Here is a 22,536-nt window from a genome sequence, read left to right as displayed (position 1 = left end):
AGCCCTTCATCTCTGGGCTAACATGTTGTACAAGTATTCAGTTACTTTGGTCTCATCACATTCAATGTAAAACGTTTTCTACTTTGTTTTGGACATGTCTCAAAGCCTAGCCAGTCAGGCTAACGTTACTTAGCATGTATGTCTCCACTCGCTCGGCTCCCGATGCAGCAGCACCTGCTGAGGTGGTGACCCCAGACCCAAATAGATCTGTTAGGTTTGAACATTTAACAGCTTCCGCCTGCAAAGACTTAACCTATTTAAGTTGCAGTTTTTCAGCGCCACCCCAGGTGTTTCTTTAAGCATTTCCATTTTCAGCTCGGCAGCAGAGCTTCCCACGACTCCGGCCCATGCCATGAGGTCCCACCAGCTTTATGTTGTAATTGGCAGCACTGTTAGGGCTCACACAGCCTATCAGTCCATGATTGATTGACGATGACAAACAGAGACCAAGTCTCGATGGTGCCAACACATTGCTAGCATCATGCAACATGGACCTGAAAGGTCAGCTGGTCATCCACCATGACACCCAGATTCCAGGCAGCAGACGTAGGAACAAGTGTGATAGAGTTAACCTGCACACTTATCAGTAGAGGTAAGGAGGGATTGGCTAGACAGACCAGACAGAGCTCTGTCTTGGACAGATGGAGCTGAAGGTGGCGATCCTTCATCCATGCAGAGATATCAGCAAGGCAAGCTGATATTCTCAGAGAAACGTTGTGTCGTCTGGTCGGAAGGAAAGGAAAAGCTGAGTGTCATCTGCATAGCAGTGGTAGGAGAAGCCATGAGAGCTTCTAACTGCACCGAGTGAGGAGGTGTATGGTGGAAAGAGAAGAGGGCCGAGCACCGATCCCTGTTGTCAACCGATGAGATCTGGACACTTCTCCTTGCCAAGGTTTATACTGAAGAATCTTCCTGTGCAGTAGAACAGGACCCACAAGGGGAAAGATCCAGAGATGCCGAGCTCTGAGAGTGTGGAGAGGAGAATCTGTTGGTTGTCAAAAGCAGCAGACAGCAATGTACATTAGTTTCTGTTCTGATCTGTATCTCACTGTTTCAGACATGATGGAGAGAGCCATCATCAACACATTTGTAGGCCATGATGTGGTGGAGCCTGGCAACTATGTGCAGATGTTTCCTTACCCATGTTACACCAGAGATGAGTAAGAAGATTGCCTTCATTTATGTGTTTTTGAAGCATTCATGGCTTTTAATAGCTGAGTGGTCTGTACCCAATGATCTGTGTTGTTTCCTTTCAGTTTTCTGTTTGTGATTGAGCACATGATGCCTCTGTGCATGGTGATATCCTGGGTTTATTCAGTCGCCATGATGATTCAGCATATTGTGGCTGAGAAGGAGCATCGCCTCAAAGAGGTGAGACTGTTTATTCCACATCTGATCATCATGATTGGTTCCTCACTGAACAAAGTTCCAAGTTCTAAACTATGAGTGTTATTTTAAACCATTAATATCAGTCCAGGCCCAGAAGATCTTTGAACTGATTTTCCAGAAGTTTTTTGTTTTCTCTGGCCATCTTTATACCATGAGAGGGAAATCCCAGCAGCAGCACCTTTATTTGTATGCCTTTCCATAACAGTCTGTCTAATTTAATAATGTAGATAGTAAAACTCTTGTGCAACCTCTGACCTTTGGCCAAGGAGGACCAGGTTGGGACTTGTATAGAAAACTTTAAATATTTATTTTAACCTTTTTCTGCAGCTGCATCACTTAATACAACGGATCCCAAACTTTATCCATAGGGCTCCCTTTTCATCAGCAACAATGTCAAGACTTCACTGCCTCCCATGTCCACCACCTCAACCATAACAGATATTTTTATCTGTTACTATAACAGTGATCTAAACATGCTGCTGACAGCAACAGATAAAAATATTTCCACTCTAAGTGTTTTATTACAAAAACAGAGCAGATGAAATCAGTGTTACATACTGACCTAAAAATATCTGTTAGCATGTTTAGGTCAGTGAAGGACTTTGATTTCACCTGTTAAATTCCTTTTCTGTCTGTATCCTATCTAACTTACTATTTTGCAATGATCCACAACCTGCTCATAATTTAGCGTTGTCTGGTTTACCACCGTTACCTCCAGGCTAAGTCGCCAGTGTCACTATATACTTCCTGTGTTAAGAAATGCACGTTTGAGTCCGACAACACACAATATAACCTTATAAGGTGGAAATAAATACCACTGCATTGTGTGCACATGTTGCTCATCATTTTTAAACTATTGTCTTAATGTCTATGCAGACAAACATGTTCTTGTTGCTCGTGTTTGTTTTGGGTTATTCCAGTTGATCAGATCCTGGTTTCTTCCTGGTTTCTTCAGAGTTTGTCATGAAGTCAGTAAAAGGGAGAGTGAACTTGTGATTCTTTGTCTATAGCCAAATGTGTTGGCGTGTAAGTGTCTAACCTACATGTTCATATTCTTTTCTTTGTCTAAATTGATTTTACTCATACGAAACTTTTCTAGTCCTCTTGACCCCTCAAAGCGCCCGAACACTACATGTCTCATTCAGCTACACGCTCACACAGCACTTTTCTATAGCCTACCAAGTGTCTGTCACACACATTCCTACCCAGATAGACACATCGCGAGGCAACATGGGGTTTAGTGTCATGAACAAGGACACTTCAGCATGTAGTTAACCATGGAATAGAACCACCGACTTTCAGATTGGCAGTGGACTGCCCTTCCTCCTGGACAACATCCACGGTAACATATGGTAGGTGGTAAAAGATCAGTTGAAATGTCTTTTAATGTTGAAATTTAAAAGTTGCCAGGTTTGACAAAAACATCCGTTTAAAACAATGGTTCACAAACTTTGTCCCAGTAAATGTACACACGTGTCCACTTGTCATCCCTCAGGTGATGAAAATGATGGGCTTGAACAATGCAGTCCACTGGGTGGCGTGGTTCATCACTGGTTTTGTCCAGCTGTCCATCTCTGTCACTGCTCTCACCGCCATTTTGAAATATGGCCGGGTGTTGCTGCACAGCGACCCTGTGATCATCTGGCTCTTCTTAACCATCTATGCTGTGGCTACTATTATGTTCTGGTGGGTTCTCCTCATTTTAACAAAGTCGCCTCACTTTTCCACACGTTGGTAGCTACTGGTAATATCCTCCTGCACACTTAACCATCACCCAACAGAAAGACCTTATATGTCACCAATTGTTTAATCATTGTTTTTGGGTTTTCAGGACATAGTTTTTTTCTTGGTTGATACACGCATGCAAATGCATAACATCCTTGTAATCTTTTTTTTTTCCAGTTTCTTGGTGTCAGTGATCTATTCCAAAGCTAAACTAGCCTCAGCCTGTGGAGGAATCATCTACTTTCTCAGCTATGTGCCCTATATGTATGTAGCCATTAGAGAGGAGGTGGCCCACGATAAGATCACTGCCTTTGAGAAGTGCATCGCTGTAAGCTCTTTTCTCTTTCAGTCTATCCCTGTTTGGGGCTATCTAGTAAATTCTACGCTAATGCATGTGTTGCCACTGAGATGTTTTGCTCACATAATTCAATAATAAAAACTATCTGTATGTCACCCTTTTATGCAGTCTCTCATGTCCACCACAGCCTTCGGCCTTGGCTCCAAGTACTTTGCGCTATATGAGGTTGCAGGTGTGGGCATACAATGGCGGACCATCAGTCAGTCACCTGTAGAAGGAGATGACTTTAACTTGGGGCTCTCCATGATGATGCTCATTGTGGATGCTGGAGTGTACGGCGTGCTCACCTGGTACATTGAGGCCATTCATCCAGGTCGGAGGTCATTGGTTGTTGAGTCGGAACATCTTGTTCCCACTGTCTAAGATTTATTATCATTGTAATAAAAGAGTGCCTTTCTAGGGATGTATGGACTACCACGCCCGTGGTACTTCCCTCTACAAAGGTCCTATTGGTCAGGCAGTGGGCGGGTGGAGACTTGGGACTGGCCATGGTGTGGAGGAGGGGCTTCCAGGCTCAGTGTGATGGAAGACGATCAGGCATGTGCCATGGACCAGCAGAGATCTGGTACAGAAAACTGTACATTATGTGCTTCTTTATGAAATGTTCATGTTCTAACCCTAGTTTCTTAATCCTGGTCCTCAGAACAACCTGTACATGTATAAATCTACATGTTTTAGAGCGTGTATATATACTGCTGGTGTGATTGTTTGATGAATAATATCTGTGTCTTGAAAGTCTAGCAGAAAACCACACACGCCCACACACACACTGGAGAGAGGGAAAGGGCAGACAGAGTCCAGAGACCGTTTTGAACCCATAATTGAAGATATTTCCCTCAGACCTCCGCAAAACTATTGTAACTTTTTTGCCATTTTTTCGCTTTGTGGACCTTTTTGAGTTAGACGCTCCAATGGCTCCCCATTGTTAAAGAATCTTTTAACAGTTCCTAGATCCAGATGGTGATTCAGATCAAACCCTAAGTCATCACATTCGTGATTTAGTTTTAGAGTTCCTAAAACTTTCATCAATATCCTTCAATACTTCCTTTTCGAGTTGTTTTACAGGCCTGTAATTTTTATTTTATTTATTTATCCATTTATTTTCACAATGACACACTTGCAAACTAATAATAGCTGCGACAATGTTTCACTGTGAAAAAAGGAACACCCTTTGAAGCTACAGGCTTGTAAGGTCTTTCCAGCTCATTCCATGCTTGTTGGCCTCTGTACCTTTTACTGAAACAAGTTCATTTTAATTTTCTGTATTTCCCCTTTAGGAGGGGGAGGCACGACGGTCCCAAACCTTTACTTTGATGTAGGACAATGTATACCTGGAAAACATATGTAACACCATACGACAAGCAAAAAAGTCCATTAAACACTGGTTGCCATGGAAACAGGGTGTCCACCATCTTTAAGTTTACGCCCATTTTGTCACTTTAAGACATCGGTTGTAAAAGAAATTTGTGTTTGTATAGAATAATTACTAAGATATTTACTAACTACTAGCACACACCTTGACCCTGTAAGTGCAAACATACATAAAAATAAGTCCTAACTGGTTGGTAAATGTTGTAACATTAGATTTGGAAATGCTGAATTTATATTAAACAGTAAGAAAATAAAATGATTAAACATTGTAGACGTGCTTGTTGATAAGTACAACATTCATAAATGTGTTAATAGATAAATAATAAATGCTGAAGAGTATTCTCTGAAACTTGCTTTATAAATGATGATTTCAGGAATTTTTAACTTTTAACTAATGTGCTCATCAATGACAAGTAAAACAACAACTGTTCTTATAGACCCTATACAAATTAGTTTTGCTGTCATAAATATGCTTTGTACATGATAAATTATTTACTAATGCTTAACCAATGCTTCATAGTGTGTACTTATCATAAAGTGTTACCAATTTGGCTAATTTCCCAGACAAAAACAAAAATTGAGATCCATTAAAATGTTTAGAACAAGTGATGTGAAGGTTTGTAACTTTGTTTCGTAGAGGTTTATCTTCATGTTTAAGCATATGTATGTAATCCACAGTTTTTATTTTTTCTGTCTCCATAACTCCAGAGGAACTACGAGGCATTGAGGAGGAACCGAGCCACTTGCCTCTGGTGGTGTGTATTGACAAACTAACCAAAGTTTACAAGAATGGCAGCAAACTGGCTCTCAATAAGCTGAGCCTAAACCTCCATGAAAACCAGGTGGTCTCCTTCTTGGGACACAACGGTGCTGGAAAGACCACAACCATGTAAGGGAAATATTACAGGTGCTTAGAATAAAAACTTTCTAAACATCACCAAAAAGATGTTTTATATCATCTAGATCTGATAATAAGTTTAAATGTTAATCTTACAGTCATTAGTTAAGTGGGATACGGCTTGCCAGTGACAGCTCCAGAAACGTGCTTGATGAATTCCGGTGCATCATCAAAATGGGTCATAAACACATATTTTAAAAGTGGAAAAGTTATGGAGTGTGTCTTTAAGTCATCTTTGTGACAAGGTATGATGATGCTCTGGCTCCATATCTGGTTAAGGGTGTTTCTAATTGTAAATGGCCAACAGGTGATGAGAAATGTGTGGGGTTCATCAGCTGATTACTGGCCATATATCTAGCTGACAACCACATGTTTGATGACTGTAGTTTGGGGTTTAGGACACATTCTATGAACAGCTGATAAACGAGGAACCTGGAGTTTTTTTGGGTTGTGTTTTTTATACAGTTGCCTGATATTTTTCTTTGAAATGATGCTATTGGTGATTTAGTTTCTCCAGAGTTATTTTTATTAACCACCTGTTCTTTTTTTTTCATAGGTCCATCCTAACAGGCCTGTTTCCACCTACGTCTGGCTCCGCCATCATTTATGGCCATGACATACGCACTGAGATGGAGCGGATCCGTCAGAACATGGGAATGTGTCCGCAGCATAACGTCCTGTTTGACAAGCTTAGTGTAGAAGAGCACCTCTGGTTCTACTCCAGGCTCAAAGGCATGGCTGAAGAAGACATACGCAAGGAAATGGGCAAGTGAGTTGTCCTCTGCCGGCATTTAAAGTTTAGTTAATCCATTTTCTGTTGGAATCGGGAGCTTCTGAAATGAACATTCCTGAAGCAGCGAGATGGGATGGAGGAGTGAACATTTTTCTTTGTGTGCAGAATGATTGTTGACCTGGAGTTCTCTAATAAGCGTCACAGCCTGGTGCAGACGTTGTCAGGCGGGATGAAGAGGAAACTTTCTGTGGCCATCGCTTTCGTTGGTGGTTCCAGGGCCGTCATATTGGATGAACCCACAGCTGGGGTGGACCCCTATGCCCGCAGGGCCATCTGGGACCTCATCCTAAAGTACAAACAGGGTAAGTGATGCTAGAGAACCAAGAGGATGTCCTTGTGTTGCAATGATGGAGGTGTGGGTAGCAATGACCTGCTGCTGTTCCTCCTGTGTATTTAACATCATACCTTTACTCACAGCTTCCTTCTGAAATGAATATTTATATGAATTCAAACATATTTTTCTTAACCTTTTTGAATGAACTGAGCCTCATTACAGATTCTTTATATCATAATTTTGTCATAATTTTATTTTCTGTCTCTTTAACCCTTAAAACTCCACTTGAACTCCAGCGTCCCAGAGAGCTATCACTTAGATTCTCTACTATTTGCCAGGAATGGTAATGCAGCTCTGTGGGGTAAACTACAGACATTTTCCAGCATTTCTATCCAGCTCAGAAGGTTGCAAAGAAGCTTCTAGTTTCACCTGGAAATGATGATTTTGAATTTGAGAATGGCAGCAAAATGTAGCACCTCTGACTTGCTGTCTTGATTTTTTTTTATATATAAAAAAAAATCTTCGCATATAGATATTATCTGTCATATCAGGTCTTTTTTCAGAGGACTCCACGCGGTTTTGAAGGGTGTGCTGCACGGGAGATTTTTCTGCATATTTTTGGCACTCTCAAGACATTATGATGAGTGTCCATGGCAACGAAAAACTTCTTTGCCATCAGGATCGACTGCTTATTGAGAATTATTAGCAAAACAACACATCAAATTCCGATGGAGTTGAAAAGAAAGAGGGCGAGAGAGGCAGAGGAGAAAGCGATGGAGATTTAAACCATCTCTTCCAACTATTGTGGTGGGTAACGGGAGATTGCTAGCTAACAACACGGACGAGCTGGAGGGGCTAACAAGGTCTCAGAAACTGTGTGACAGATTACATAAACTTCTGTGTGGACAGCATCGTCCCAACAAGAACAGTGAGGTGTTTCCCCAATAACAAACCCTGGATCACCAGTGACCTGAAAAAGCTGCTGAACATCAAAAAGAAAGCCTTCAGGGATGGAGACAGGGAGTTATTGAGAGCAACACAAAAACAACTTAAAACACAAACTAAGAAGTGCAAGGAGGACTACAGGAAGAAGTTAGAAAGTCAGCTCCAGCAGAATAACCTGAGGGATGTGTGGTCTGGAATGAAGAAGATCACCGGCTTCAAGTTAAAGGGGGACCAGCCTGATGGAGGTCTGGACAGAGCTAATGAGCTGAACATATTCTTCAGCAGGTTCAGTTCACCCCCTACCTCCAGCCCAACAGACCACACGCCCTCCATAAGCCCACTGCTTTCCTGTCACGCCTCCAATCTGTCACCCTGCAGCTCAGTCATGGACCAGAACACAGCTTCATCTCCCTCCACATCAGGACATCCTGAGACCTCCACCTTGTTTGTCTCCTGCAATCAGGTTATGAAGCAACTTGAGAAACTTAACCAGAACAAGGCTGCAGGTCCAGATGGTGTCAGTCCCAGAGTTCTCAAGACCTGCTCAAAACAACTATGTCCGATTCTCCAGTCTGGTCCAGTAGAACAATGTAAACTAACCAAGTAAAACAAAAATTTATGCAAATGTACAAGCAAACAAAAACTGACATTATCAAGGGGATCTTTATATGTCTAAATGTCCTCTTGAAAAGCAGATGCAGGAGCCATGTTTCTTTTATAATTTTCCCATCCACCAGGGGGTAGTATCACATATTGTGGCGGGGATAATGGAAGGGATAATGCCCGACGAGGTGTCCATTATCAGAAATTAATGGATGAGGCAGAGGCGTGAATCGTCCAACATGTAATTACAGGTAAAACACTACAAATACTAGTGAAAAAAACCCAAGTAAAATCCTAGTAGTGACACTGGAAACATCATGGTGACAAGAGACTTGATCTGAAGTTAAAAGGATAAAAATGTGCTAGTTACCAAAAGCAATAAGAGGCTAACATGTTTAATAAGAATGTGAAACTATTGGGTGGTAGTATTATATTAATATTGTCGTAATTACCAAGTAGCTGCCTGGAAATGTCTTAAAATATCTACATATGCTTAAAGAAAGGAGTAATTATGTTGACATAATATCATTACCTAATAATAAGAGGTTGGTTGCTATGTAATAACCACAAACCAAGACTGTAAAACTATGCATTAAATGTTTCCATTTTCTTTCATAGTAATATTACATTACAGCAATGACAATAACCTGAAAACTCCATCAGTAGTTTTTGTGTAATAACCAGGAATCAGGGCTGTAAAGTAAAGCATTACTTATTTCTGTGTAATTACATGGTAATGTTACATTACAGTAGACGTCCACATTTAAAGACAATAACCTGGAAACTGCATCAGTAATTTTTACGTTACATCCAAAAACATGAGCATATATTCTTGTGACTGGATAAAAAAAGAGAGGCTGATGATCTACTAGTTTATGTATCTGCATAGTTGTCTCAATGTGGGGTTTGGCCTCCAATGGTCACTCTTACTGGTACTTGCAGTCTAAAACATCTTTGAATTGAGCAGCAGTCCTCCATCATTCAGTGTGCGAGCAAATTTAAACTGCAAACAGTTCTGCAACCCTCAGCGTCTTCTCATCCAAGCTGCAACAAGTTGCCCTCCAACAAACTGCAATAGAAACAAGGAAAAAACAACAATTACGTAACTGGCAGCTACCTGATCAACAGTCTTGCTGTTATGAAGATTACATAAATGGACAACTGTTATTCAGGTGTAGCACCAGTCCCACCGAACTCTGACTTATATGCAGTTTACAGATTATATGAACCTGTCGGAAGAGTCCAGGTGCCTTGGTTTGTCGCTTTTGTCTTCCACATTTCCCATCATGACTGATGGTTTGAACTATATGTATTTTTAAAAAATTGGTGTCCTCTTAATGGATATGTATACAAAGAACTGAACAGTGCATGTAATGCCCATGTTTGCATTGGGTCTGTATGGGTTCTACAGCGTCCTCCTTCCATCCAAAGACATGCATGTTAAATAAATTGATCACTCTAAATTGTTCGTAGGAGTGAATGTGAGTGTAAATGGTTGTTTGTCTCCGGGTCGGTCTTTCTGTCTTGGCCTCACAATAGACGGGAGACCTGTCTCGGGTGTACCCTGCCTCTCTCCTAATTGCTGGGATAGGCTTTATTTTCCCCAAAACCCAGAAATGGACTAAACAGTTAGAACAATAAAATAAAAGGTGTAACGTTGTAAGAAATCTGATTATCATTAACTGTGGCATAATAGAAATATGCAAATCAATAGTAAATATAATTAAACACATCAAAAGATAACATAAAAACATTTAATCAAATAAAATAAATGTTAGTCTTCTCAAACACAATAAAAAGAAAGAAAGAAAGAAATTACTGATTTCAAACTGTACCAAAAATGACAGTAATTACTGAAAGGGCCAAGCAGATATGGTCTAAATGTAAACAATACAAATGTGAAAGTTGGCAACTCACAACTGTTTTAAGCAGTCAGGTGGATCAACTGGCCGTTGAGTTGGTAATGAGCGAACTATGAGAACAAACCTCAGTGGATGAAGAGCAACTCATGGGGATAGCTCTGGTCCTAGGATTCGTCTTTCACCACAGAAACAACACAAGGAACATTTCATTGGCCTTTATAAAACATTTAAACAGTCTTGAAAAGTTTGCCTCTAAACGTCTATCAAATTCATTCCGACTTAATTGGACTGAAAATAGTGAAAAATGATTGTTTTAGCACACAACCCCGAGTGACACATTTAAAGATCGCTTCAGATGCTAACAAAGCTACTGAGCTAATGGGCTAACTGCTGTTAGACTACACACATTTCACAGTGTTTTAATCTGAAACAGTTAAATAAAAACAAACTGAGCTTATTTACCTGCCAGTCTTGTAGCATCCTTTACCTAACACTGCATACATCGTGGATAAACTTTAACTTTGACCGTGTCATTTTACGCCATCTTAACTGCTCTTCCACTAAAAAAATTTTCTCTTCACGAACTTTCTGAAGCCATTTTAAATCCCACACACGGAAGGGGCACATAGCCATGACAGGAATTTGATTGGTTATACGACAGCGATGCCAGAGGTGGGGTCAAAGCTGAGAGGCCTGGTATTTGTAACAAAAGACTCCTCAAGACAGAGTAAAGATTTAACAGGTTAATTCACCAAACAAGTATTTTATGAAAATCTCCCCAAGATGTTGGTCAGACAGCTTATGGGAAAATCTGTGAGACATGCCTTGGGTAAAAAACTGGGATGTCGAGCCACAGTCCAGGAAACAAGCTGGGATCAGAACCAGAGAATCAAACCACGGAGAATCCAGGGACAGGCTGGGATCAGAACCGGAGAATCCAGGGACAGGCTGGGATCAGAACCGGAGAATCAAACCACAGAGAATCAAGGGACAGGCTGGGATCAGAACCAGAGAATCAAACCACAGAGAATCAAGGGACAAGCTGGGATCAGAACCAGGAAATCGAGCCAACTAAACAATCTCTTGGGCGGGTGTGTGAGTCTGGGCCCTGGGAAGGGAAAGAAGGAAAGTACTGCGAGCAGTTACGAGCTCCGACAATGACAGACTGAAGAGCAGCTGTATATAAAGCTGGAGAATGAATGAGGAACAGGTGTGATTGATTAGTCTGGTCACATGGGTTGACACTCAATATTTTATTTTATTTTTTTTTATTTAACCTTAAGTTAACCAGGTAGAATCATTTGAGAGCAACTTCTCATCTAAAATGATGACCTGGCAAAACTGTGCCAAAGTGGATTTTATTGGCTAAGAGGGAACTATAGATCAATCCAGTTGGTCAAAAATGGTATCAGGCAGAAGGGGAGAGCCTAGAGTCTCTCTATCTTATCAGGATCTTCAGCTTGTGGCCAGCTGAAGATCCTGCTAAAGACCCCCATCTGATGATCAAAACCCCACCCCCCTTCCCTCCTTTATCCCACCCCACCGGAGCCTGGAACTCAAACATGCACATGAATGTCGGCATACCAGTATGGTGGAAGAGGAGGATTTGTGTGCATATTCAATCCAAGGAAGATGCTGAGACCAGGAAGCAGGATGTTGAGCACAAACACATCGAATGGTTATCTCAAGGTTCTGATTGGCCCGCTCTGTCTGGCCAATGGATTGGGGATGATATCCCGATGAGAGACTTGCTGTCCCCCCCAGCGCCCTGCAGAATGCTTTCTAGACCTCAGATGAAAACTGGGGACCACGATCAGAGACAATATCTGCTGGAATACAATGAAGACAGAACATGTGGGTGACCAATAACTCTGCCATTTCAAAGGCAGAAGGCAGTTTGGGTAAGGTGGCGTAGTGAACCCCCTTGGATAAACAGTCAGCAATAGTGAGGATTGTGGAGTTACCTTGAGATAAAGGAAGGCCTGTGATAAAATCCACTGCAGTGTGGGATCAAGGCTGATGAGCCACAGATGGTGCAAGCTGAAATAAACTCACGAGTGTCTTTACAGATAGCCACCAAAATCGCTGACAGAGGAGCTCTAAAGTCCAGTGAATTCCAGGGTGACAGGTGATATCTGAGCAATGGATCCATTACAGGGGAGGGGGGTGGATTGGGGGTGTAAGGATGATGATAAATAGCAGGCACGGAGGAGAGGTCTGGAGGATTGGGCACCTTGGACATCTGAAAACCCTGGGAATGCAAATCAGACTTTAGACAGTGTACATAGCAAAAAGTACTCCAATAAATTACGGTGCCCTTTGACCAGTTCAAGTGGGGGATTATGCATTCTTAACTAAGGGAGACCAAGGATGATAGGGGAGTGGGGTGATGGAATAACCAACAGTTGAATTTCCTCTTGATGATTACCTGAGGTCAACAAGATTACTGGCTGGGTCTGATGAGTTACCTGAGCCAAAACTCTGCTATTAAACTTCTTAAATGGTTCGGGTCTCATAGAGCTTCCCTAACGGAATTGAATGCTGTTTAACAATGGATTCAACAATGAAATTTTCATCTGCTCCAGAGTCAATAAAAAGGGAAAAAGATATTGCTTGACCAACTAACAAAACAGAGGTTAACTGGGTATGGTGACTGGAAATTAAAGGGGAATTTGAGGTATGACCCATTCGAACTCCTCTTACCTCGAAAGGGTCTAATCTTTTCACTGCATGGGACAGTTTGACAGGAGGTGACCTGGTTGACCACAGTGGAAGCTGAGTCTCTGTTAGAATCTCCTCTTGCTATGCAGGGGTGATCCCAGTTCATCCTGGCTGCATTGGTTCCTCAAGCATAGCCAGAGACAGAGCTGAACCTGGTAGAATGGGTAATGATCCCACGGGAGTTGCAGCTAGAAGGGCTGGTCGCTGGGAAAGAGGAGGTCCAGAGCTAACACCATGTTCAAGCTGCCTTTTCCAGAGGCGGTTATCCAGTTTGGTGGCCAGCTGCATGAGAGCTTGCAAAGAGTCACATTCATTGTGACTCTTTGTAAGGCCAGTTCGTCACGGATTGAGTCATTTAGGCTTTTCAAAAAGACATCCTGAAGAGCAGTCCCACCCGCTCTCTGCAGCCCGTGTTAAGAGTTCAACAGAAAAGTCTGATACTGACCTGGCATCCTGCCTGAGCAAAAGTAGTTGACTGGCAGCCTCTTGACCACAATTGGGGCAGTCGAATGCTCTCTTCAGCTCCAAGTTTTAAAAGATCAAAAGAAGAGCGAAGTGCTGTATTATGATCCCACTTTGCAGTGGCCCAATTGGCAGCACGTCTGGTCAGTAGACTAAGCTTGGTCCATTGAGTAGTGGTTGAGTAAAGACTGAAGACAAGAGACCACTGGAAACAACCACAAGAGGCTAGTTCACCGTCATACCTCTCTGGTGTTGGAATCTGTGGTTCATGTTGATGGATTACTGGCACAGACAGGGATGTGGCGCCGGCTGGGAGTGGAGTCACAAAGGCTGACGTGACCAGCCTTTAACACTCTTTAACTTTTGACATAAAGTAGACACACTGGTTCCCTAAGTCTATAAGGAAGCCAAGCCAAGGACTGGTCATGTTGGCCCACAAGCCCACTTTGTGCAGCCAACGCTTGTTGTAATGCCTCTAGACTGGCAGGGTCTTCATGGATCTGTCATGTTTGACAAAACCAGACCAAAAATGCCCGACAGAAACACGACAAAAGATGAACGGAAGGAAAAAACTGTTTATTGCACAAAAAACTCAATTGAGCTAACTCATAAAACGCTAGGGAAAAAACAACAAAACCAGTGAGTAATGCAAGCAGCAGTCCTGGGCAGTTATATAGATCCAAGTTAAAAAAGAAAATTGACAACCACCTAGCATTGACTGAGAGTGGCAACAGTCCTTAAGTACTGGAGGAAACAATGATAGAATGCAGGTGTGCTGACATGCACAGGACTGCTGCACAGCCTGGAACAAATGGAGGGCAACAAATTACTACAGGAACAAATACACAAACCATGCTACAATTTGCAATCATCATGGATCCGGTCAGCTGGTCTCTGCAATCGATCAAATTTTTTCCACCTGGCGAGCAGGCAAAGGGGAACCTGCATGTTCTGACAGAGAATGTATGGCTGGAAACATGATGGATTCTTTGGGCAATTGGAAAGTCATGCACTTGTCAATATTGTCCATGGAGGACATGGAAGATGCGTATACAATTGGAATCTTTTTAACTGGTTTCCTGCTGTTTGGCATTTGCGGGTTTCTGGTGATTCGCAAACTTCTGGAACTTCTGCGGAGCAATGCAGTGTGGGACATCTGGGCTCAGAACAGTGTGACCCTGGCTCTGAACAAGCAAAGCCGCAAACTGGATTCCATACTTGCCCACACTGGCAAACTGGCTGCGGTTCCTGAACTTGTCCGAGGAGTCGATAACGTGGAGAGACTGTCTACTTAGATCAATGGAAACTGACCACCATTTTGGTTGTTTGGGTTCATGAGACCATGCAAAGACTCAAGACTGGGAAATGTACCAGCCTGACCCAAACAATAAGACTGTGATCTGGCTTCTATTTACATGGCCTTTAAGGCTTGACAAGAAGTTTCTCCTTGGAATGTTATACATAGATGGAGCTGCCCCTACCTCTCCCATCTCCCCTTACATGAGACGAAAACCCTGAACTGTGAACAGGTTCTCGGATCGCACACCTCACTGTGCACGCTCACATAAACCTATCACAGACACACCTCCGTGTAACTTACTGCCTCAGTCGTCCCTCCCCCCTGCCTCCCACATCCAGGACTCTCGTACTGAATCGGACTGCGCTTACATGGCTGTGACCAACCTCGGGCGTGTTTTTTCAGGAGACCCAGCTCCCTCCCCACCACGTGTTTCTGTGTGCTGTGAGCGTGGAATTATCTGTGCTTGTCTGTTAAGATTTTGTTTGTTTTTTTTAAACATGTCTAAACTTTACCATAAGGTGCAGAGGAGAGATTTTAGTCTGCTTTTCATCTCATCCATCCTGATGTGGGTTTTCTAACCCAGCTACATGGTTTGTGTTGAGCATGCCGACAGTCATTCTGATCCTGTATTGTCCTGACTGTATTTGTGTAGCCTTGAATTGAGTTGTACTCGAAATTTTGTTGTGCTGTGATGCTGGCTCAATGACAATAAAGTTCTATTCATTCATTCATTTATCCATTTATTCATTCATACTAAAAAAAACAAACAAAAAAAACAAACCCTGACATGTTGGGATAAACCCAGATGCGCATGTCCACATTGACCATGTCTGTGTAGTGTTTGATGTAAACCAAAGACTCGCAGAGCTCATGTGACAAACGTGAGGGTCTTGAAACACCATGGTCATGAAACATCCTCCAGCATGATAGGTTAGGCAGTGGTTTGATGCCCTGATCCAGGTCTGAGAGGAGATCCTCAGGAGAACATTTGTGGTCTGAACGGGAGCATGCCAAGCTGTTGTAATGTGTACATTCAGGGAAGTGGAAGCCAAACACACTACTAAACTTCATTCTGAATGGTCTTAAGGAATTTCCACAGAAGTTTGGACAGACTGAGATCTAATTCTTCCTCTTTCCAATTTTGAGTATGATTCTGAATGCAGACCTGCAGGGATTCCTAATCGTGACTTCCATTGATCATTGTAAAAAAATTTTTGTTCTCAGCTTATTCAACTATGTAATAAATGATGATTATGAACTAAAATATTTCAGTCATCACTGTAGCGGAATAGCCTCTACAAATTATGAATTTATTAATTACCTCGGAGCACCACTCATCACCTTTAATTAACTTAAAATTCAGGCGGATGAGACACCTGAAATAAACTCAATTCAATAAACAGTCTCACTTCCAAGGAGTAAATCCTAAGAACGAATGAACCAGAAATTGTGCATTCAGAAATTATGACAATAACGGATGAATTGATTATACATATTTATTTACAATGATGGTAAACATACAGCAGTGAAAATGAGCAATGATGGAGAGATGTTATTGGTGAGATGGTATGATGAATTTGTCAACATGGAATTTAATTTATAACATTAATAAAGAACGCTGAGATTAATTAAATGAGATGGAGCAGGAAGAAACTGGTTGGAATTAAGCAAATAAATCGGGATGATTATCTTACTTAAATCTTTGACAAGAACGTGTTCAATAATTCTAAATTTGGATAAGAATTCGAATTTAATTATTTAATTAGAATTTGATGTACTGGTTTGGGACATCACTAATGTCAGAGCGCTATCAGATCCTACTTGAACGCTGAATCCGGAGTGTGGGTCGAAGCGGGTGGTTGGTCCCCTATTCGGCGCGTTTCCGGGGAAATTGGATCCCTGGAGCGTCAGAAGATGTAGGTCTACGCAGCTACTCTGGCCTTCTGGATCCATTCAGCGGAGTTCCAGAGCGGCGTGATGATGATCCAGATTGTCCCAAAAATAGATAGTTCCAGATTTTACGTGTAAAGACGTAGTGGAAAAAGTTGGAGCTACGGTTCTAGTTAATTACTGATCTCGGGAAAAATACTGGTTACAAATAAACACTTGTTGTACTTTCTCCCGTTCGGAAGAATGGAGAGGTAAAAACTTATAATGAAATAACAAAAAGAAAAAAAAGAAGACGAAAGGCTAAAGAACTAAACAGAGGACAAAAGAAAAGCAGAAACTTTAAGAGGAGACGAAAAAGTAAAGAAAACTCTGGAGGAGAAAAAGCTCAGGAAGTTGGTCTGCCAGTCTAATTTAAACAGACCCGCCTTTCGAACTTCCAGCCAATCATGAGTTGCTTCTGTCAGAGGCTGACCAACCTTATCCAATCAGGTCAGCTCTAGTTCCTTCCCTCTGCATCTCATTAATGTGAACAGGATACTTTCAACTCCTTGATTTGTCTGCCGCAATACACATCAAATCACATTCTTTCAGAGTTATGCAGATTCCTCGTTTGCTGGCGAAGGAAAGCATTTTATAGTATTACTTTCACACATGAAAAGATTGGCTACATGTAATTTTTATTAAAGGTGGATTAATTAATTGTCATGACTCGTCCTCATTGGGTGATCCTAAAAAAGAAAACTCACATTTTATTCATTCATATTAGTAGCTTAAGAGAAGTCTGAAGCTTGGAAAACATAATCAACAATTATTTACTGCAGTGTTCATGATTAATGTGTGTGTGTGTGATCAGTTCAAAGAATTACATTACATATCAAGATAAAATAATTGAAAATAAGAGATTCAACCAAAACAATTAACCACAGTCTTTTAGACTAAGTTAGATCAGTTCCTTCAATTGGGGAAAGAAGTTTGGATTCCTTCTGTCTCCTTCTCCGTCAGGGGAGGGGTTGTTCTGGTGCCCTGGAGTCTCGTCTTTTGGCTTAGAAGTGTCATTTCTGACAAGAACCAGGGTTTGGTCAGATGCGACTCTCGGCATTTCCCCCGACCTGCGACCATAAATTGTTAGATGTGCTTTAATCCTTCATGTTGACACAGCTGCATTCTGTAGGGAGTAAAGGTGTAAATCTCTGAGTGTCACCCCGCCTCTTGGGTCAAATGGTCACTCTCTCTTCGTCCTGTGTGGACCAGTCTTACTGCAGAGAAAGAAATACAACTATTGTTTAATCCAGTCGAATGTTTTTAATCCTGGGAGGCCAAGATCGCTACATCACCATGTAAAATGTGTTGCTTATATGCTGTGTTGTTTTGAGCAGTGTGTATACAAAACAGGGCCTTTTCTTTATTTTAATTTAAAATGTTTTAATAAACAAACTAATTTTGGCTATATTACGTAAATGAAAGAAGGCTGTTTTAGTAACTTGCTTAACATGTGGGCCAAAGGACAGGTCAGGGTCAAATATTACTCCAAGGTTTCTCACTGTAGCACTGGAAGCTAAAGTAATGCCATCCAGGTTCATTACAAAACTGGAAAATTTAGCTCTGAGTTTTTCAGATCCAACGAGAATTACTTCAGTCTTATCTGAGTTTAAGAGGAGAAAATTTCTAGACATCCAAGTCTTTATGTCTATAAGACAATTTTGTAGCCTATCGGGCTGATTTGTTTCATCTGGTTTAAAGGATAAGTATATCTGAGTATCATCTGCATAACAATGAAAGTTTATTCCATGCTGTCTAATAATTTTGCCTAAAGGGAGCATATATAGCGTGAAGAGTACTGGTCCAAGTACAGAACCTTGAGGAACTCCATGACTTACTGTAGTTTGGGAGGAGGACTTGTCATTTACATGAACAAACTGAAGTCTATCAGATAAATATGATTTAAACCAGCTTAACGCTGTACCTGTAATTCCAACCACCTGTTCTAGTCTCTGTAACAGAATGTTATGATCGACTGTATCAAATGCAGCACTAAGATCAAGCAAGATAAGTACGGACACAAGTCCTTTGTCTGAGGCCATAAGAAGGTCATTAGTAACTTTCACCAATGCCGTCTCAGTGCTATGATGAGCTCTAAATTCTGACTGAAACTCCTCGCATAAATTATTTCTGCTCAGGTGGGCATGTAGCTGAGCTGAAACTATTTTCTCCAGAATTTTGGACATAAACGGGAGGTTAGATATAGGTCTATAATTTGCTATCACCTCTGGATCCAGAGATTGCTTTTTAAGTAAAGGCTTGATTCCAGCAGTTTTAAATGATTGTGGTACATATCCTGTCACTAAAGACATATTGATAAGATTTAGTAGTGATGTATTAATTAAAGGGAAAATGTCCTTAAAGAGGCTCGTTGGGAGAGGGTCTAAGATACAGGTGGATGGTTTAGATTAAGCTATTATTTTAGTTAATTCAGAGGGTTGGACAGGACAGAAACTATTTAGACACAAGTCAGATCCTGGTTCTAAGGATGCTTCGGAGACCACAACAGGCTCAACATTATAGGTAGAAGGAAGAGTATTGTGAATTTGATCTCTAATAGTATCAATTTTATTCCTGAAAAAATACATGAAATCATCACAGCTAAGTGAGAAAGGAATACATGGCTCCACAGCGCTCCGGCTCCTAGTAAGTCTGGCTACAGTGCTGAAAAGAAACCGAGGGTTGTTTTTGTTTTCCTCTATCAATGATGAATAATAAGCTGTTCTTGCCATACGTAAGGCTTTTTTGTATACAATTAAACTTTCTTTCCAGGTTAAGTGAGACTCCTCTAGTCCTGATGAACGCCATCTGTTTTCCAAACGCCTTGACGCCTGTTTTAGAGCTCGAAGCTGGGAATTAAACCAGGGAGCCTTCATAATCTTACCTAATTTATTCTTCTTTAGGGGAGCAACATTATCCAACAAAACAAGAGAGTGAGTGGCTCCATGGACATTTTTTGAAAACCCAATTTAGTTTTGAATAGAACTAAAGGAAATGTTTAAGCTATCATTTTCATCATCAACATGAATATTAAAATCGCCTAGTACAATGACTTTATGAGTAAACAGCACTAACTTACATCTTGTAACTTTTCAAACCAACCTGTGTTTGTGTGTCCATATCTGTCTCAGGCCGGACAATCCTGCTGTCTACCCACCACATGGACGAAGCAGACCTTCTGGGAGATCGCATTGCCATCATCTCACATGGGAAACTGAAGTGCTGTGGTTCGCCACTCTTCTTAAAAAGCACCTACGGCGACGGATACAAACTGACACTGGTCAAAAAGCAGCTTGAAGGACAAGGTGATCAGGCTTCATTTATATTCCAGATTTTCCATGTTTTAGGCTGAGTCCTTCAGTTTTCATGCATGGTACTGGTTTCAAGTCCAGGATTCAAGATAAAAACATGCACAAACTTTAAGTCTAAAAGTTGTTTCTATAGTTTACTGGTTTACCGTGTTTTTCTGAAAATGTATTTATCTAGCATGAAATTCTCTCTTAGTTTCTTCTACATATTATGTGTGTGTCTTAGCTCCTCCAGGCCAGGGAAGCCAGCAGCAGTCACCCTCCTCCCATTCTCCGTCCTCATTTTTATCACCTTGCTCAGAAGCTCGGGTCACCAAATTTATTCAGCAGTTTGTGGCATCCTGTCTGCTGGTGTCAGACTCCAACACCGAGCTGTCCTACGTTCTGCCCTCAGACGCTGTCAAGAAGGGCTGCTTTGAGAGGTTGTTCCAGGTACTCGTATCTACACAGAGACTCCATGCTGCCTCAGTCAGCGTCTAGCTCTTCAGGCAGTCTGAACTTCAGTGTAAATATATTGAAATAAGACTTTAAGCAGAGTTAATAGTAAAATGTAAAGGTCCTGCCTTGTCGGGACAGCACCCCATCCTTAAAACTAACTGAACTTTTGAATAAATGTGGGGGAATGACTGAGAGAGCTAGCAAAGAAAACCAGAAGTAGTGCTGAGCAATAAAACTAAAACTTATTGGATTTTTTTTTGCTGTATCACAATCTATTATACATATCTCTATGTCTAAAATGTCTAAAACAAAGTAAAATGTTGAAACATCGTGAATAAAGACCACCATGAGAATTAAAGTAAACACTCTTACAAGGGAAAGTTAAAAAAGTGAAATTTAGAAAAAGAAATGTATTTTTAACCATGGAAATGCACGCAGAAGTTTCCAACTGAAACCAGTGTTTCAGCTATGATTATACTAAGGGGACATTGTGTAAAAATTAATCCCCACTAATGTTTAAATTGTGTATCTTATTGAAAGGTATGATGCATTCCAGTGCCTCACAGTTTCAAAGACCTTTTACAACAACGGTAGACTTTAAAACATGTTTATATTTTGTACTTTTTATTTAAAAAACAACTCTAAAAAACCTGACTATAAAGATTTCCTCTTAGTATCATCTTTAATATTTATAGAATAAAATCAAATATTTAAGAAAAAAGATGAAAATTTCGGGGTTTTTTTTAAAAAAGGAAACTGACATGAGCAGTGGTGAGGACCCAAAAGCAGACCAGGAGGCAGGGTGCGGAGCAGAGCTCTTTCATATGAAGTAACTCAGGGAACAACAGGGAAAGAGAAAAAAAAGATAGAAAACATTTATGAATTTATAATCAGTGTTCAGACCAAGACCCTCTTCACTCCAGTTCAATGTTACTTTCTTAAGTATACATGTCTAAATGTGATTATCAACACTTGTTTTTGTTTTGCCTGGGAAACTGACATTTTTTTCCCCATCTTTCCTGATATTTTCCTGTAAATCTCATGGATTAAGATACGGGGAGAAAATAAACCGACATGAGAACACAAAGACCCCAGAACTGGCAGGTAGCTTATCACTAATTCTGTCATGGTGTGAAGATGTTTGACCCACATGCAAAATCAAACAATCCTGGAGAATTAGAAAAAGTTTTATTGGAGAATGAAGGGGTGTGGTTCCGGGAGATCCGAAGGCTGGTTTCTCTGGAATAATAAATATGAGTGGCGGAATGATGAAAAGATATCTGGGGAAGTGATGATTTTACTACTTGTTTGGAGTTGTAGAGAATTAGGGTGGTGTCAGGTGATCTGGGAAGACTGGTGTTGATAGTAGGAGCCAGTGAGGGTCTTTCCACTGGGGGGGGTGGACAGGCCGCACCAAGAACACCAGACTCGGAGGACTGCCTGTGAAAGAATTTTCCAGGTTGGTGGTCATTGTAGAAATGATTGCTGGAGATGAATACCGCAGGGAGAAATCAGGGGGAGCTCAGAGGAATCCAAGATGTTGGTTTCTGGAAAAAAAAGATTCTTAAAGCATATGTAGTTGCCAGGCAACGGAGGACTGGAGCACTGTGGGTAATTCTCGTCCACTAGAGAGGCCGTCTCATTTTCCTGGCAGGAAGCGCATTTCGGTGTGTGCAGACCACGAAGAACACTTCGTAGCCTACGCAGTCTGCGCACTTGGAAGTGTGCAGACTGTGATTTGGATTGAGAAACACCCATACTGCTGGGGAGTTGATCACAAATCCTCCACAGGTGTGGAGGCCAGCACACCTGTGGGAAAATCACCCTCCAGAAAAGGATCCTCTGGCACCCTCTGTGTGGAACCTGCAAATACCTCATAGAAAACCCAGATCCCTGACAAATTCAGGATAAGTTTATGATCTGTAAGGCAACAACAGGTAATTACTTCCACATTCGTTCTGTTGTTGCTGGAAACTGACCAATCAGAGGACAAGGCACATCAGCCACAGTCTCCACCTCCAGAGTCTGCAAACCTCCGCGTTGGAGCGACCAGTGATGGAGTTGAGAGTGTGCAGGTCACTGCAGCGAGGACATCAGGACGTGTCCACGGTGGACTGGTCAACTCTCATGAGAGTGATTCTCTGGTTGCACACACTGTGT

At 41.4% G+C, this 22,536-nt stretch overlaps 1 protein-coding gene across 1 annotated transcript in view; it reads left to right on the top strand.

Moving 5' to 3' along the window:
• The window catches only part of abca2 (ATP-binding cassette, sub-family A (ABC1), member 2), a 191,309-nt gene that overhangs the window by 100,727 nt on the left and 68,046 nt on the right, over nt 1-22,536 (top strand). The window contains exons 14-24 of the mRNA XM_079250795.1: nt 1,058-1,160; nt 1,257-1,371; nt 2,885-3,075; nt 3,292-3,442; nt 3,581-3,785; nt 3,873-4,037; nt 5,552-5,732; nt 6,298-6,510; nt 6,640-6,836; nt 19,762-19,935; nt 20,174-20,370. Of these exons, the coding sequence (XP_079106921.1) occupies nt 1,058-1,160; nt 1,257-1,371; nt 2,885-3,075; nt 3,292-3,442; nt 3,581-3,785; nt 3,873-4,037; nt 5,552-5,732; nt 6,298-6,510; nt 6,640-6,836; nt 19,762-19,935; nt 20,174-20,370 (1,892 nt within the window). The remainder of the gene's footprint in view (nt 1-1,057; nt 1,161-1,256; nt 1,372-2,884; nt 3,076-3,291; nt 3,443-3,580; nt 3,786-3,872; nt 4,038-5,551; nt 5,733-6,297; nt 6,511-6,639; nt 6,837-19,761; nt 19,936-20,173; nt 20,371-22,536) is intronic.

The sequence above is a fragment of the Telmatherina bonti genome (genome assembly GCF_933228915.1).
Source record: "Telmatherina bonti genome assembly, chromosome: 13".
NCBI classification, from domain to species: domain Eukaryota; kingdom Metazoa; phylum Chordata; class Actinopteri; order Atheriniformes; family Telmatherinidae; genus Telmatherina; species Telmatherina bonti.
This window is presented reverse-complemented; position numbering and strand designations above follow the sequence as displayed.